Source organism: Belonocnema kinseyi, chromosome 3, assembly GCF_010883055.1.
Source record: "Belonocnema kinseyi isolate 2016_QV_RU_SX_M_011 chromosome 3, B_treatae_v1, whole genome shotgun sequence".
Classification (NCBI taxonomy): domain Eukaryota; kingdom Metazoa; phylum Arthropoda; class Insecta; order Hymenoptera; family Cynipidae; genus Belonocnema; species Belonocnema kinseyi.
Genome location: NC_046659.1, coordinates 96126358 through 96140784, shown reverse-complemented (window position 1 = coordinate 96140784; position 14427 = coordinate 96126358). Strand labels below are relative to the sequence as shown.

The following is a 14427-nucleotide window of genomic DNA, read 5'->3' as shown; positions in this document are numbered from 1 at the left end:
TGCTCAGTTTCGAGCTCGGTAGACCTTGGTTTATCCACAATACGTGTTCAAAATGAATTTTAAAATAAAAAATTTTCACACAAAAATTTTTAATAATCTACAATCAACAAAAAAAAAATTTTATTATGACCCAAATTGTAAGTATATTGTAAAAACAAATTTTCGATTACTTTTTTTTTTTAAATTTGACTTTTAAATATTTATTTATTAATTGCCATTATATTATTAATTTTAGAATACACAAAATGTTTTACACCTGAAGAAGGCACAAAAATGTGGCCGAAACGTTGTTATAAACTAATTTTATTAATAAATGATCGTATGACCGAAGATTTAAAATTGAAATTTTAATTTCAATGTTTATTACTCTATAAATAATATAATTTGGTCAAGAATTATCCACTCTCATAGGCTAGAGTCAACGACATGGCTGTAGCAGTATATTTTCAAGTTATGCCCTTTAAAAAAATTTGTTGTTAAATTTGTTTGTTTAATTAAATCACTGAAATTATTATTTGATAAATCGTAATAAAAAAATTGTTACATTCTCACCTTAATGAGAAGGTATTGGTTTTATGTAAAATTTGACTTAGTCGATTTTCATCAAATCTCCATTTTTTGAGACAGCCTGAGTAAAAAAATCGATTTTTACGAAGGTGCATATCTGTTCGTCTATCTGTATGTCTGTAGTCTCTAGACACGATAACTTTCGAAACAATGATCAGATTGGATTGATTGGATTGAACTTTGGCACACTTTTTCAATGACTAAAAGAAAAGGACAAGTTTGTTAGCCAGCTATTTTGGATAAAGATGCAAAAAGCTAAAATATTTTTTTAATTTGTGAAACCATTTTTCTTCCAGGTTTGAAAACTCTATGTACGGCTATTCGTAGTACTCGGAAATATGAAGAATTTATCCTCATGTGTATAGTCGTATAGTATCGCTAATGTATAGTCGAATTTATCCGGGACTTATTTCCAGTGGATTTCCGATCAGAGTCCGAGCTAATTCATAAATCTAAAACATACGTAAGGACAAGCGATTATTTTCGTTTGTGAATTCGCTCTGCACTCTGTCACTTTTACAACGCAAAAAAAACACAAAGTTTTTAAGGTTCTTTTTCATGCGTATGCTGATGACAGCGTTTATTGCAATAAATATTTATATTCTATAATTTTTATCAACTCATTTAGATGCAGCTTTCTCTTACGAATTCAGCCATACCAAAAACTCATTTTTTATAAATATGCCACGTATGCATCTTTTTACTTTGGACGCAGTATAGCATATCCACAGTCTAAGAAACAAACAAAAATGAATATTTTAAACCAATCAACGCACAATATGAAAAAAGTAAAAAGAAGAAAAACGTTGCTTTTTGAAAGCCATATAAGATTACTATAACTTTTTCAATTCTCTTGAAAAAAACGAAAATTCAAATTTTAATAAAGATAAAGAGACAAAAGTTGTTCAACAAAAAAGAGCTACAAATATTTTCTTAATCATTTTTTGACAACACTCGTAGTTTTTGCATTAAATGTGAAAAAAGACGCGTGATAAGAATGTGTTTGTTAAAGCCGAAAGAGCTTTAACAAAAGAGAATTCAGAGTTACTAAATTTCAGTTGTCGATTGTTTGTCCTTTAATTTTTTTAATTCTATGTAAAAATATGGGGAATCCCAGGGCGAAATTTATCACCGGCACAGTACCCCGCCAGTACCGCCTGTCGGAGTTCGGTACTGGCGCTGTACTTTTAGAATACTGGCAGGACTACTGGCTTTATACCGGTAAACCCCCTAATGATAATAATGTTCTGTACTGACTTGCAGTATTTAGCCAGTACTGGGCTAGTACTTACATTTGGTACTGGTGCGGTACCCTCTGTTAGTACTGGCCCAGCACTGGCTCAACCAATACTGAAAACTCGGCGAGGTACTGACCTGTATTACTGGGCCAGCACTGAAGTTCACCACTGGGCCACTACTATAGATTAGTACTGGGCAGGTAATGGTCAGGCTCCAAATGATAACGAAGGTATCCCAGGCAGAAATACACCACCGGCCCAGTACTGGCCCAGTACTGGCCCAGTACCCCCCGTCGGAGTTCCAGTACTGGCTGTTTGAACTTGGCCTGTACTATTCCAGTACTGGCTTGTAATGCTTGGCAGTACCAGTATGATGCCAACTGTTCGTTGAACTCTTGTTTCAGTATTTTACCAGTAATATGTATCAGCACTACAAAAGTAGTATATCAGTATCACGTCAAACGTTGGCGGAACACCTGTGCCGATATTACACCAGTAATACAGGTAAGTACGGAACCAGTTGTAAACCAGTATGATCAGTGCCGGATCATGGGGAGGGCTTGGTGGTGCTGAAGCACCGGGCCCCACGCTAGTGGGGGCCCCCTTCTCCCCAAGAAAAACATATAATATACAGTAAAATAACCCGCTTATAAACAAAAATAATAAAGTCCTAAAAAAAATTTTAGTAAAATTTTTTCAATTAAATTTTTGAATTTTTTTATCATGAACTAATTTTAAATGAAAGTAAAATGTTAAGTCCAGCCGCCTTAAAGGGGCCCCAACGTTATTTTAGCTCCGGGCCCCGAAAGGTCTTAATCCGCCCATGAGTATGATGCCTAGCGTTGGTGGAACTCTTGTGTCAGCATTTTACCAGTAATTTGTATCAGTACTGCGCCAGTAGTCGACCCAGTATCACGCCAACCGTTGGCGGATCTTCTGTGCCGGTATTGCACCAGTTGCGACGGTCAGTACTGTGCCAGTTTGTAAAACAGTATGATGCCAACCGTTCGTTGAACTCTTGTTTCAGTATTATACCAGTAATACGTTTCAGTACTGCAAAAGTAGTATATCAGGATCACGCCAAACCGTTGGCAGAACACCTGTGCCGATATTACACCAGTAATAAAGGTCAGTACGGGGCCAGTTGTAAACCATCATGATGCCAACCGTTGGTTGAACACTTGCGTCAGTATTTTACCGGTAATATGTATCAGTAATGCGCCAGTAGTCGACCCAGTTTTACGCCAACCGTTGGCGGATTTCCTGTGTCGGTATTTCACCAAAGGTGACATTCAGTACTGGGCCAGTTGTGAACCAGTATGGCGCCAACCGTTGGCGCAATTCCTGTGTCGGTATTCTACCAGTAATGACAGTCAGTACTGAGTCAGTAGTAAACCAGTACTATACCGATGGTTGGCACAGTACTAACAGACAGTACTGGTATTTATTCTGAATTACAACTGGCGTCGTACTGCGCCGGTCGTGAACTCCGGCTAGGATCCGACTTTTCCCCCTGGGATGTACAATGACCGAGCGCGTAGCGCAAAGTAAATACATTGTCGAGCGCGAGCCGCAAGATACAACAGGTGTGCGCCATAGGCGCGCCCAAACTTGCGAGCGAAGTGAGCTTCCAGCGAGGAGAATGTGCCTGCCCCGCGGCAGATTTTTTTTACATGTATTGCGACTAATATTCTTTAAAATAAAGTGGAATCCGATTTTTGTTAATCATCATAAAAGGATTTTTGCTCTTTAATTTGTTTATACCAAACAGACCATTTTTATATTATTGCTCAAAAACGTAGGTGATCATTCGTTTTCATCGACAGTATTTTGAATGATTTTTAACATGTTCTATCAGTTGTGATATGTTTAAATAACATGGGTGGCTTGAATTTTCAAAAAATGAGACATTTTACATTCTAGATTAATTAATAAAAAATTAAGATAGTTTCGAGGAACTTCCCGATAAGAAGAGAAGAATAGAGAAAAATTAATATGTTCAGATTTAAACGAAATAGTGAACATTATTTAATTTGTTTGAATGTGCTAGTTTTCCATCGGGAGAAGTGCCCAACGAAAGAATAGGTTTATCTCCAAAACCAATTTTTTTCTATTTCCTTAACGATTGACACTTGTGTTGTATTCCATGCAGGTAAACATATTTTCCACTTTTTTCATTCCTCTTAATCCGATCAGTAGACACACCTCACATGGTTATTTTTAATTCCATTCTTAAATGTTATATTTTCGATTAATTTAATTCCCTCTAATCTGTCCACAAAATAATTGCACTCACATAGTTTCTATTCCTCCGTGGGCCACATAAGTTTGGAAATTTTAATTTTTATAAAATTATTTTTAATTCCATACTTAATTTTTTTATTTTCGATTATTTTAATTGCTTCTAATCTGTCTACAAAATATGTTCACATGCATAGTTTCTATTTGTTTTTGTGGAATATAAGTTTAGAAATTTCATTTCTCTGGTCTGCCAAGACGGTGGAGTAACTTTTATTATAATATTTTATATCGTTTGAACAAATTATAGATTTAATAATATAATTAATGATAATAAATTCATTTCATAATGTTTTGTACGGTAAACAACATTTATTTATCTTTAAACATAATTATAAAAATATTCTTTGACAATACTACAAATTATTTCTATTAACATAATTACAGTGAAACTCTTCAATAGCCCTTGCTTCTATAGGCCTTTCAAGAATTAACGCCGCCCCGCTGGTAGTTGTAATAGGAGCTTCGCGGGGTGCGCTAGATCTGCAGTTGGCACTCAGGCAAGCAATCAGGCGTGAACAAACAAAAGCTGAGCGGGGTATAATGAGTTAGTTCCCACCCACCGTCAACTCCAAAATCGGCGCTATAGAAAAGTTCCACTGTATTTTATATTTACGACTGAAATTTTGTTGAATCGATTAAAAGGACCAGGTTCTCCGTCTTCGAAGTGACATTATTCTCTTTCTATTCTGAATTTTTCTGAATTCTTTTCTTCTCACTGGGTTTGACGTTTTCTATAAAATAAAATATGAATCTGCTCAATCGGTAATCTACGAGCGCTTTCTACGTATATATATTTTAATAGATATGGTATAAAGTACATTGAACCACGTGGTGTAAAATCTCTAAATTGTCACGATTTTTAATTTGAATGAAAAAAGTGTGGCATCGCCCTTTAACAACAAAAGAAACGGCTCCAGCAATCTTTTCCCACTGTACATCCGGACATCCTTCATTTCACCGAGAAAACGATATCGCATGGATTGCAATATATACCGTAATTCCTACGCTATATATTGTAATTATCGCATTATAATAGCTTCAACTCGTGATTTCGTACACTGTAAGTTTTTAGATGATATACCGCATAATTGTGCAGTCTGTAACGTAAGAATTTTAGTTAATTGCGCTATCACATTGTATCTCTTCTTTTATGATTTTGCGAGGATTCTGTTAGTGGCCAAGCGATATTAGTGCATTATAATATCGTACAAAGCTCCGGAACCTTCTTGTACGTAATCATATTGAGCTTTCTTGTAATATATAGGTTTTGCGATATCATTGTGCGATATATTTTTCTTGGTGTTGAATACATGAATCTTGTTAAAATATCATCTAATTTTTGTTCATTTCATTGTAAAATTACTTCACAAAAGGATGTACTTTCAATTACATAATTGCATTTGATACCAGTGTAGCAGACACAATGACGGCAATGCTATGGGGATTCTATGCGATCCTCTTTGCAACAGACAAGGAGTTCATTCCCTCGTATGTGAAACTTTACATGCTGGAAAAGAGGCAGTTTTTTCAGCGCATTGGCAGAACACGAGATTAGTTTTCAAAGCTGCAAGGTCTGTTTATATGAAAATACAATAAATCCAGACAAATATCTTGATTTAAAGAAATTTTCATTCTCTTTTTAACGCATTCATCATTATAGAATACTGTATGAATGTTCTCAATGAAGCTAGTTGCGGTGAAACCGATTTTAATTTAAAGTTGTTTGCAAATGGAATTTTTGTATTGCATCCAACTACCAATTTTTAAACTAAATTAAAAGTAATAGATCGGGCCCTTTTCTTAAATCGACTTTTCAGTTAAATTAATTTTGAACGGAAAAATTTGCCAAAAATATCATAAATTTAATCTTCAAAATGATATTATTATTTTCCAATCTTATAATGCCGAAATTGTCAATATTTGGAATTATAAATGATAAGCCTTGTAGTCTTTGTTTGTGATTGAGTTCAAAAATATTATCAAATTGAATCAAGTAAGAAATTATACATTTAATAGTATTAAATATATCATGATATTTTAAGAACTACTAAATTGATAAGGTCTTGCTAAATTTTTGATTTAACAATAAATTTTTTAGTATTAAATTTGTTAAGAATGATTACTAAAAAGTTGACCCCTCTAAGCACAAGTCATTTTCCACTTCGCTTCGAATGATATATTTTTTTCTAAAATAATCTCAGTAAACCTAAACATTTAAAATAAAAAATTGCTAAATAATTTCAGCAACATATTTCTAATATTTGAGATTCACAGACATACTGTGAGGAGAAAGATCAAAATCAAAAGTAGAGATTAATATTTCAGAGTTGAGGATTTTAAAAAACACTTCAAAGTTACCCTTAAATGAAAAAATACATTTTGGGCGGTTTGTACATTTTTTAATTTTTGAAAATCTCATTGCCTAAAATAGCCAACTTTTTCTAAATCACTCCCTAATTGCACTATTAAATTTTTATTTCTTGCTTATCCCTTCGATGGAACACTTTCCGATGCGATACATAGCTGACATACTGGGGTCTTCTTGACCCCAGGCGAAAAAGGCTTCCCGCAAAGAGCCAATTAATTGTACCTTGTTACGGTTACGGGACCGTTCAAGTACCATTTTCAAATAGATTTTAATGAATTTTAATGAATTTGTTATGCCTGTGGTCTTTTTGATACACGGGTGCCTTCGAAGGGTTAACACAATTCCAGGTCGATTATTTTTAATTTGGTCTCAAATTTTGGTATGATGCGAAATAATTGTACTCAAAATCAAAATCTAATTTGCAAACAACTTTCTTTTTAAATCTGTTCCATCGCACCGTGAAAACTGTTTAAGATAAATTTAGAAAAAAAACACTTTTTGCATTAAAATTATTGATCTCCTATCTCTGTTTACATATCCCAAATAAAAGTTTATAACGAAAATATAAAATAAAAATTATTTAAGCCATATTCAGGGTATTTAGAAGTGGGGATTTTTTAACAACCCTGCTGCAGCTAAATAAGAAATTTTTTTGGTTGATAGTAAAGTCGTAAAGTTAGGTCCATTTTTTATACATAACACACACTTCAAATTATTATTTTTTTCAATTATTGTATTTGTATGTCATACAGAATTGCTTAGACTTAAATTAAATAAAACGATTAATTAATTAAAATAAAATAATAATCCCTAAGTTTATATTAATTCAGAACTGAAACAACCGTCGAACAAGCAGAGTCCCTTCTTTGGGAAGATGCCAATGGTCTAAAGCACTATCCATCAGAAACCGATTTCGCAAACATGATCAGAGATGTGGTAACAAACAAATTAAATTACAGTATAACCACACATCAACTTGAAAGACTAAGCCGCCTGCGAACAAGTCGAATAGAGACTGAACCACAAAAGAGAAAACTCGAGATGGAGAACGTTTGGCCTCTTCTACAAGAACAGGAATATATAATGACACTTTTATTCGAAGATAAAGATGTTTTCCCTCAAATAATTGGCACTTGTGGTACATTTTATGCAGTTGAATATGTTCGCCCAATAGAAACCCCGACTACAGTTTTGGCACTATCTGATTCGAAACCAGAATGGGCTAAGAGATTGAAATTAGCAGTGATGATACTGGATCTCCTGCAAGAATTTGAAACTGTATTTACTGAACCATTTCACCTCTGCGATGTTAAAATAAACCACTTTGGTCTCCCCCTGGGAGGACATAAATTAAAATTTCTTGATCTGGATGCAGTTTTTCCAAAATCCGTGTTAAATAGGATAATGAATAACAATAGGGAGTGCGAAAGAAACGAGGACTGCGATTATTTTGATTGCAGGTCGTTGTGCTCGAAAAATATGCGCTGTGAATCACCAGTGGTTAATAATAATTTACAAGTTAGTATCACAGACGATTATTAAAATTATGAATAAAAAATTAGATTGATTCAATCAATTTTATGTATTGTTATACAAAATTAATTTAATATGTGATCAACGATTTCTTAATAGAAGACATCAGTCAATTTTTGACATGAGATAATATTGTTTAAAGTGAACAAGTCTAATTAAAATAAAATTAACAATCATCCAAATAATTTGGATAAGCAAATAACACTCTCAATGGCATACAATTTTACTGATACCTGATTTGTGTATCAATTTTTACTGATTGAGTTATACTTAGAAATACGTCAATCATTTTCAGTGAATTTTTACTATTCCAATGTAAGAAAGCACTAAATAATAAAATTTATATTAATTAATCATTGAAATTCAACACAAATTCTGAAAAAATTTACCAAATTATTTTTAAAACTCCGGAGGAATTTCATAATGATCCCTGACAATGTAATAAATAGGCAATTCTTCCATTTCATTTTATTGATATTCTACAGAATTTTTAAAGTAAATTTCCCATAATCATCCTAAATTCTATGAAAAGATTCCTTAGAAATTTCGTAGAATTCTCGTAGAAATAATTTTACCGAAAATCTACTGTTAAATTAGCAATTTATATTTAATAAATAATGTAAAATTACATAATAATTTTAATATTTGATTTCAGATAATTTGCGAAAAGATCTTTCTCGGGTGGACACTATCAGGAACAATAATAATTCCTGGATTATTGATGTCTGAACATACCAGTAGTTCTTTGGCTGTGCTTTTGAGACAATGTGCAAATCCAACTGGAGAACATGGTCAATTGGCTCGAGCTGCTGCTCCAGAAAATTTGAAATCGCGTTTATATAATATGATAAACGAGGTGGAGCGTGAATTAAGTTCTTCCTTGCGATTGTGATTATTTGCCAATAGTTGTTTTTACACATTTTTCTTTAATATATAATGATTGAAACCATACGATACTTGAAAATCTTTTTCAAAATTTGAATTAATATTTTATGGCAAAGTTTTTACTGGCAATCCTATTATGAATAATTTTTTGTATGACATTTTATTTAATAATTCGACATTCTACTTAAAAAGTTTATTTAATTTGGAATAGTATGTATCTGTGCCTAAAAGTAAGTCTGCTCATGCTAGTCCAATGAAATGAACCTCGAAAATGTATAAAGTTTCAAGTTCTTAAACGAGGGCTGCGACGCAAATATTTAGTTAATATTAACTTTAAAAGTTTGTAAGCTGGCCTTAGAATATAGATATCAAGTACTTATATTTCTATATATTCAGAATAAATAATCCCATTTAAAAAACTTCTATTTCTTAAGGCCTTCTTTGTAAAAGATAAGTAACATAAATAGGAGAAAGTATATAATTTATTCAATCAGTTTTCTGTAAAATAAGAATATTATATCCAGTCCATGTAATTTATAGCTAAATTTGCAAAGTCAACTTGTTTTAGTTATAATTAAATTGACTGAATAAAACTTTTTTTTATTCTTAAAATTTATTAGAAATCACTAGTTCTATGGATTATGAATTATTCATTAATTTATAATATTTAGTCTTCCTGTTTTGACGTCCAAGACTTGTGCACGATTTCAATGCATCTGTAACAAAATAAAAGAAATACATTATAAATCATTTAAAAATTAAAGAAAAAAGTGTATGAACGTGAGTACGAAATATTATTAATTTTTTTAGTTTTCGTTATTGAAACACTTTGTATTGTATTAGGCATTTAATAATGCATGTAATTAATTTATACTTGTCTAGAATCATACATTTTTAAAAAATCGCCTGACTTCCTAGTTTAACAAAAAAGAGATAGATATATGTTATTATATTACTTATATGATTTTTATGGTTACCATTTATATTACCTGATTGTGTTTCAATAATGCTGGTATGAAGGATTACGATATAGTAGTGCTTATGAACTTATGTGCGAAATAGGAAATGCAATATGAACAACCTTAATTGTTTCCATGATTTATAGATTACAAGGATAATTTTCCATATTTCCTTATAAGTTAAGTTTTCGTAAGGACATCTTTTAAAAAGATGTAGGACTGACCATTTCAAATAAAATAAAATTAAATATTTGGCCAAGAAACCATCGAAACTTAACAATTATTTTATTATTTATTTTTAAATCAATGTACGGTTATGTTATTCATTTGGAAATTGTATGACGAAAAAATTGTTGTACATGAAAGATTTTTATTATATTCGTAATAAATCAAAAATGTAGAAAAAAATATCTTTCGGATTTCTTTATTATCATTCATATTCAATATTTTTTTATTTTAGTGCATTAGATCTATTTCTAAAATTAATAAAATAGACATTTATAATCAATTTATAGTACATTAATTTGTTATGGATTCCTATTTCAATTTTACAAATTAGAAAGCATTGGAAATTTAAACTTTTGAAGCTCGGAAGAACTCAAAGTTTGGACGGCACTCAAATTTGCATTATTAATAAATTTAATACCTTTTTTAATTTGCATGGGAAAAGACTGAAGACTAAAATGAACCCTTGCTTTGAAAATAAAAATTGCCAACGTTGTAGGAGCAAGAAAGAAGTTCTTACCAAATTTTTAATTTAAGGGTCAGGTGAACATTCGAATTTTATTATGGTGTTATTTTGGAATTAGTTATTTTATTTAGAAGAATACTTCTTTGGCTCTCAGATGGTAAGTTTCCTGGAGAAAAAATCCTAACGTCTTAGCAGCTACCAGGAAGCTTTTAGACAATTTTAAATTTCGGTGTCAGTTAAAAATCCGAATTTTTCTATGGGGACTTATACATAGGTATAGCTGTTTCAATCTTGTTTTTTTTTATTTAGTGAACATTCATGTGCGCACATGTGCGTTTAAAATTAGAACTCCTTCAATTTGAATGCATTTCAATTTTAAAAGAAATTTTTGCAATTTAAATATGCTCGATTCTAATGAATAATTTTCTTCGCTAAACAAATAAACTTTGTTTTTGATGGTAAAATGGCATTACTAAACTAATTGGCCTAGCGAGTGTTTTTTTCAGAAGGCGATACAATAAAATACTAATATATCGTAAATACATCTTATCATTGAATTTTTTGTGTTTATCTTATTTTATTTTATTATATTAAGTAATGGAGCGATGTTACATGCGCGCATATTACGTCGGTTTGCAATATTTAAAGGTATCATGTTCCCACTAATTAAATTCATGTTTGCCAAATTATTTCTTTAGAAAAATCCAACCAATAAATTTAGTTACTATGTATATTTAATTAAAACTTTTGAAATGTTTATTTACTAATTTTCAACATTATACAATAAATTTGGATAGTTTTAATAGAAAAACAAGGTCGAATTGCAAATAAAAAATTCCTTGATTTGAATTTGCCACCAAAGCACTGGCCCCTCCGCATATGTAGTCAACTGAACATCTAATATCATCACTCTGAAGAAATAAATAGAAAAAAACTACAGATATATCAACTTGAGATTAGCACTTCAGCTGCAATGCAATATTAATTATTAAAAAGACTCTCCTTACTGTATTTTTATTAAAAAATAAAATAAAAAAGGAGGGTTTGTAACCCTCGGACCGATAACAGGAAATCTCAACCTCTCAATATCATAGTCTATGGTCGACGAAATCCTTCAGCTTTCATCTTTCTGATTTTCGTCTGCAAGGTTCGCAGCAACGAATTTTTTTTTGATAACGAGCCCATTTCTAAAGTAATTAATAATGGGTATCGGAGAATATCCAGCGGAGTACAATCCATCAATTCATGGACCCTACGATCCAGCTAGGTTTTATGGCAAACGTAAGTATTAAATTCCCGTCTCTAGTTTTTTTATTCCCAAGGAACTGCAAACCTAATTTTTTTGTCGTAGCGGATACTCCTTTCGGTCAACTAAAATTGAGTGAAGTCAATGCTTGGATCGGTCGTCGCAATAAAACTCCCACTGCTGTTGCTCATGCAGTTTCAAGAGGTAATTTTTATTTCTCTCTTAATTTAGCAGCCATTTCTTCTGTGCTAAGAAAATTGCATAACCTCTAAATAACCAGAGATCATCCTTTGAAAAAACCCATTACATAACGCGAACACAGGTCAAATATGTTTTGTGCTATACATTATTTTTATGCCGAAACTAGATTGATTGTTAATCAAGATATCAACTATGTTAAATTGTTTCAGCTTGGTGGCGTTGGCAGCATAAATATATTCATCCCAGAAATGCCATTTTCGTCGGACCCATGCAATTGATTTTCGGTGGGATGGTTTTCTTTTACTATCTTAATTACGGAAAGATCAGTAAGTATCGTTGATTTACTACATTTCATCAATGTTGATACTCCAACAAATAGGCCGATCTTAATAGTTGTCGATCTCGTCTGAAACTAGTGCAGGGTGGCCCGCTGGACTGGGATTTTTTTGAGACTGGGAAATGAAAGTGAATTAATTTTTTGACCGGGAATTTTAGAAATTTTATCAGGAAAATATGTTCAAGTTCGATTTTAACCATTTTTAAAATAATTAGTTGAATTTTCATCGTCTTTAATTATGCATAACAAAATTTTTCATTTTAAATTTTTATTTGTCGGTCTACATTTTTAATTGAACGAATTTTAAAATACAATCTTGGAAGACTTAAACAATTAAAAATTACAAGCGTTTAAAATTTGACATTTTTGATCAAACAAATTTGTACTGCATTAACTTTAAATATAAATTAAGTCATTATTTTAAAAATTGAACTGTAATTGAAATATCAAAACGTGAACAATAATTGATTTGTTAAGACGGTTTTAAATCCTTTCAAAATTTAAAAATTTCCAGAGTTCAGCGTCAAAAATTAAATTCGTTCAATTCAAAAGCCTTAGTCGTAAAAAATGTAAATAATTTGAAATTGAATTGTTTGAAATATTTTAATTGTTCCATTTAAAAAATGATTCATATGAAAGTGAAATTGCTGAATTTGTATGTATAAATAATAATTGAACACTTATTATTTGTAGAACAATTCGAGTAATTTAGAAGTTTTTAAAAGTATCCAAATTAATTTAAAACTTGAAATGATTTCAAATAATTTAAACAAAGTGTGTGTTCCGTGAAAATTCGGCTATTCTTACCGAAATTACGGTGCAAATAGCCATAGCCTAATTTAAAACAAAAATGCATTTTTTTCGCAGATTTCGAGCAAAAAATGAATACGCTTTTAAAAATTGTGAAAGGGCTCAAAAGAATAAAAACATTGATTAATTTTTCAATGTAAACCATTAAAAATAATAACACAAATTTATATTTTTTGAACTGAATCTAAATCTGAACTCTACAATTTATAAAAGTTGAAAATTATCAAATTTGTAGTTTAAATGCAATTGAAAAGTCTTAGTACTTTCTATTTTATAGGTGTAAGTTATTAAGCATTTGAATACCAAATTTTATATTTAAAAAGGTTATAACCTTTAATTTTAAAAGTTTATAAATTAAGAATTCCATCTTCAGTGCTGTAATTTGCAGTTCATTTTTCAGTAATCATTTTTTTCAATTTTATTGACAGTGAAAAATGTTTGCAAACAGGCAAATGAACGGGAATTTTTCTCTTTCATTAAAACGGCCACTCTGTAGTAATACAATCCGCAGGGGAGACTACGCTGGATAATTCGAGTTTTCTCGCAATAGCAATGATATTAATGCATTAATTATTTTCTACGAGAAATAAAATCCAACTTTTATAGCCAATTTGGAATCTTATTTGGCCGAAAATGTATAGATGACAAAATTTATATTGTATACTCTTTTTCTTTCTATATAAAAACAAAGCTGTTTGACAAATTAAATTTCGAGTTGGCTACCAGTGGTTCAAAGACTATTATTCCAGATTCTTAAATTTTATAAAAAAGAATTATGTTACTAGATTGTTATTTTGATTTTACAGAGCACCACAAGAACTACAAGTACCACTAAAATTCAACAGCGATTGTCTCGCATACATAGAACACTTCTGAATTCGGAGAAATATGTTATTGCTACTGTATATCGAATAAGCTTGAGTCGAAATAGAAAAATTGTATCAAGATATTCATTGAAAAATTAAAAAAATGTCTCAAGTAAATTGTGTCTTTTCACTGAAAATATGAAGAGGTTAAAATTACTTTCTTCTTATTTTAGCTTGAAACATTATCCCGAATTGAAGGCTTGAATTTTTTTGGCAGATATTATGCAATGCGTATTTTTCCGATGCAAAAAACTCTACAAAGTTATACATATTTAAATTTCATGCTTTGTTTTTCAAAAGACCCATCGTTTTCTTTCTGATTTTGATACCGTTTATTGTCTTCTTTTGATATCCGCTGGAAAATTTAAAAAAGGTTCAAAATTAAAGTAATAAAAGTCGAGTTTCTGAAGAAACCCATACTTAAA

At 31.2% G+C, this 14427-nt stretch overlaps 2 protein-coding genes across 3 annotated transcripts in view; both read left to right on the top strand.

Annotated features, from left to right (window-relative positions):
* The window catches only part of LOC117169655 (divergent protein kinase domain 1C), a 17350-nt gene extending 7091 nt beyond the window's left edge, over positions 1-10259 (top strand). Inside the window, exons 2-4 of one of the 2 annotated variants that reach the window (XM_033356131.1) lie at positions 5517-5677; positions 7305-7992; positions 8663-10259. In XM_033356131.1, coding sequence (XP_033212022.1) covers positions 5517-5677; positions 7305-7992; positions 8663-8899 — 1086 coding nt within the window. In that variant the 3' untranslated portion in view covers positions 8900-10259. The remainder of the gene's footprint in view (positions 1-5516; positions 5678-7304; positions 7993-8662) is intronic. The other variant, XM_033356132.1, reaches the window with a different exon arrangement.
* A 1395-nt stretch (positions 10260-11654) lies between these two features.
* Positions 11655-14110, top strand: LOC117169074 (putative ATP synthase subunit f, mitochondrial). Its single transcript, XM_033355189.1, has 4 exons — positions 11655-11823; positions 11894-11992; positions 12199-12315; positions 13943-14110. Exons 1-4 carry the CDS (start codon positions 11745-11747, stop codon positions 13969-13971), a joined length of 324 nt encoding a protein of 107 aa, XP_033211080.1. The 5' UTR covers positions 11655-11744; the 3' UTR covers positions 13972-14110.
* Positions 14111-14427: the final 317 nt, after the last annotated feature.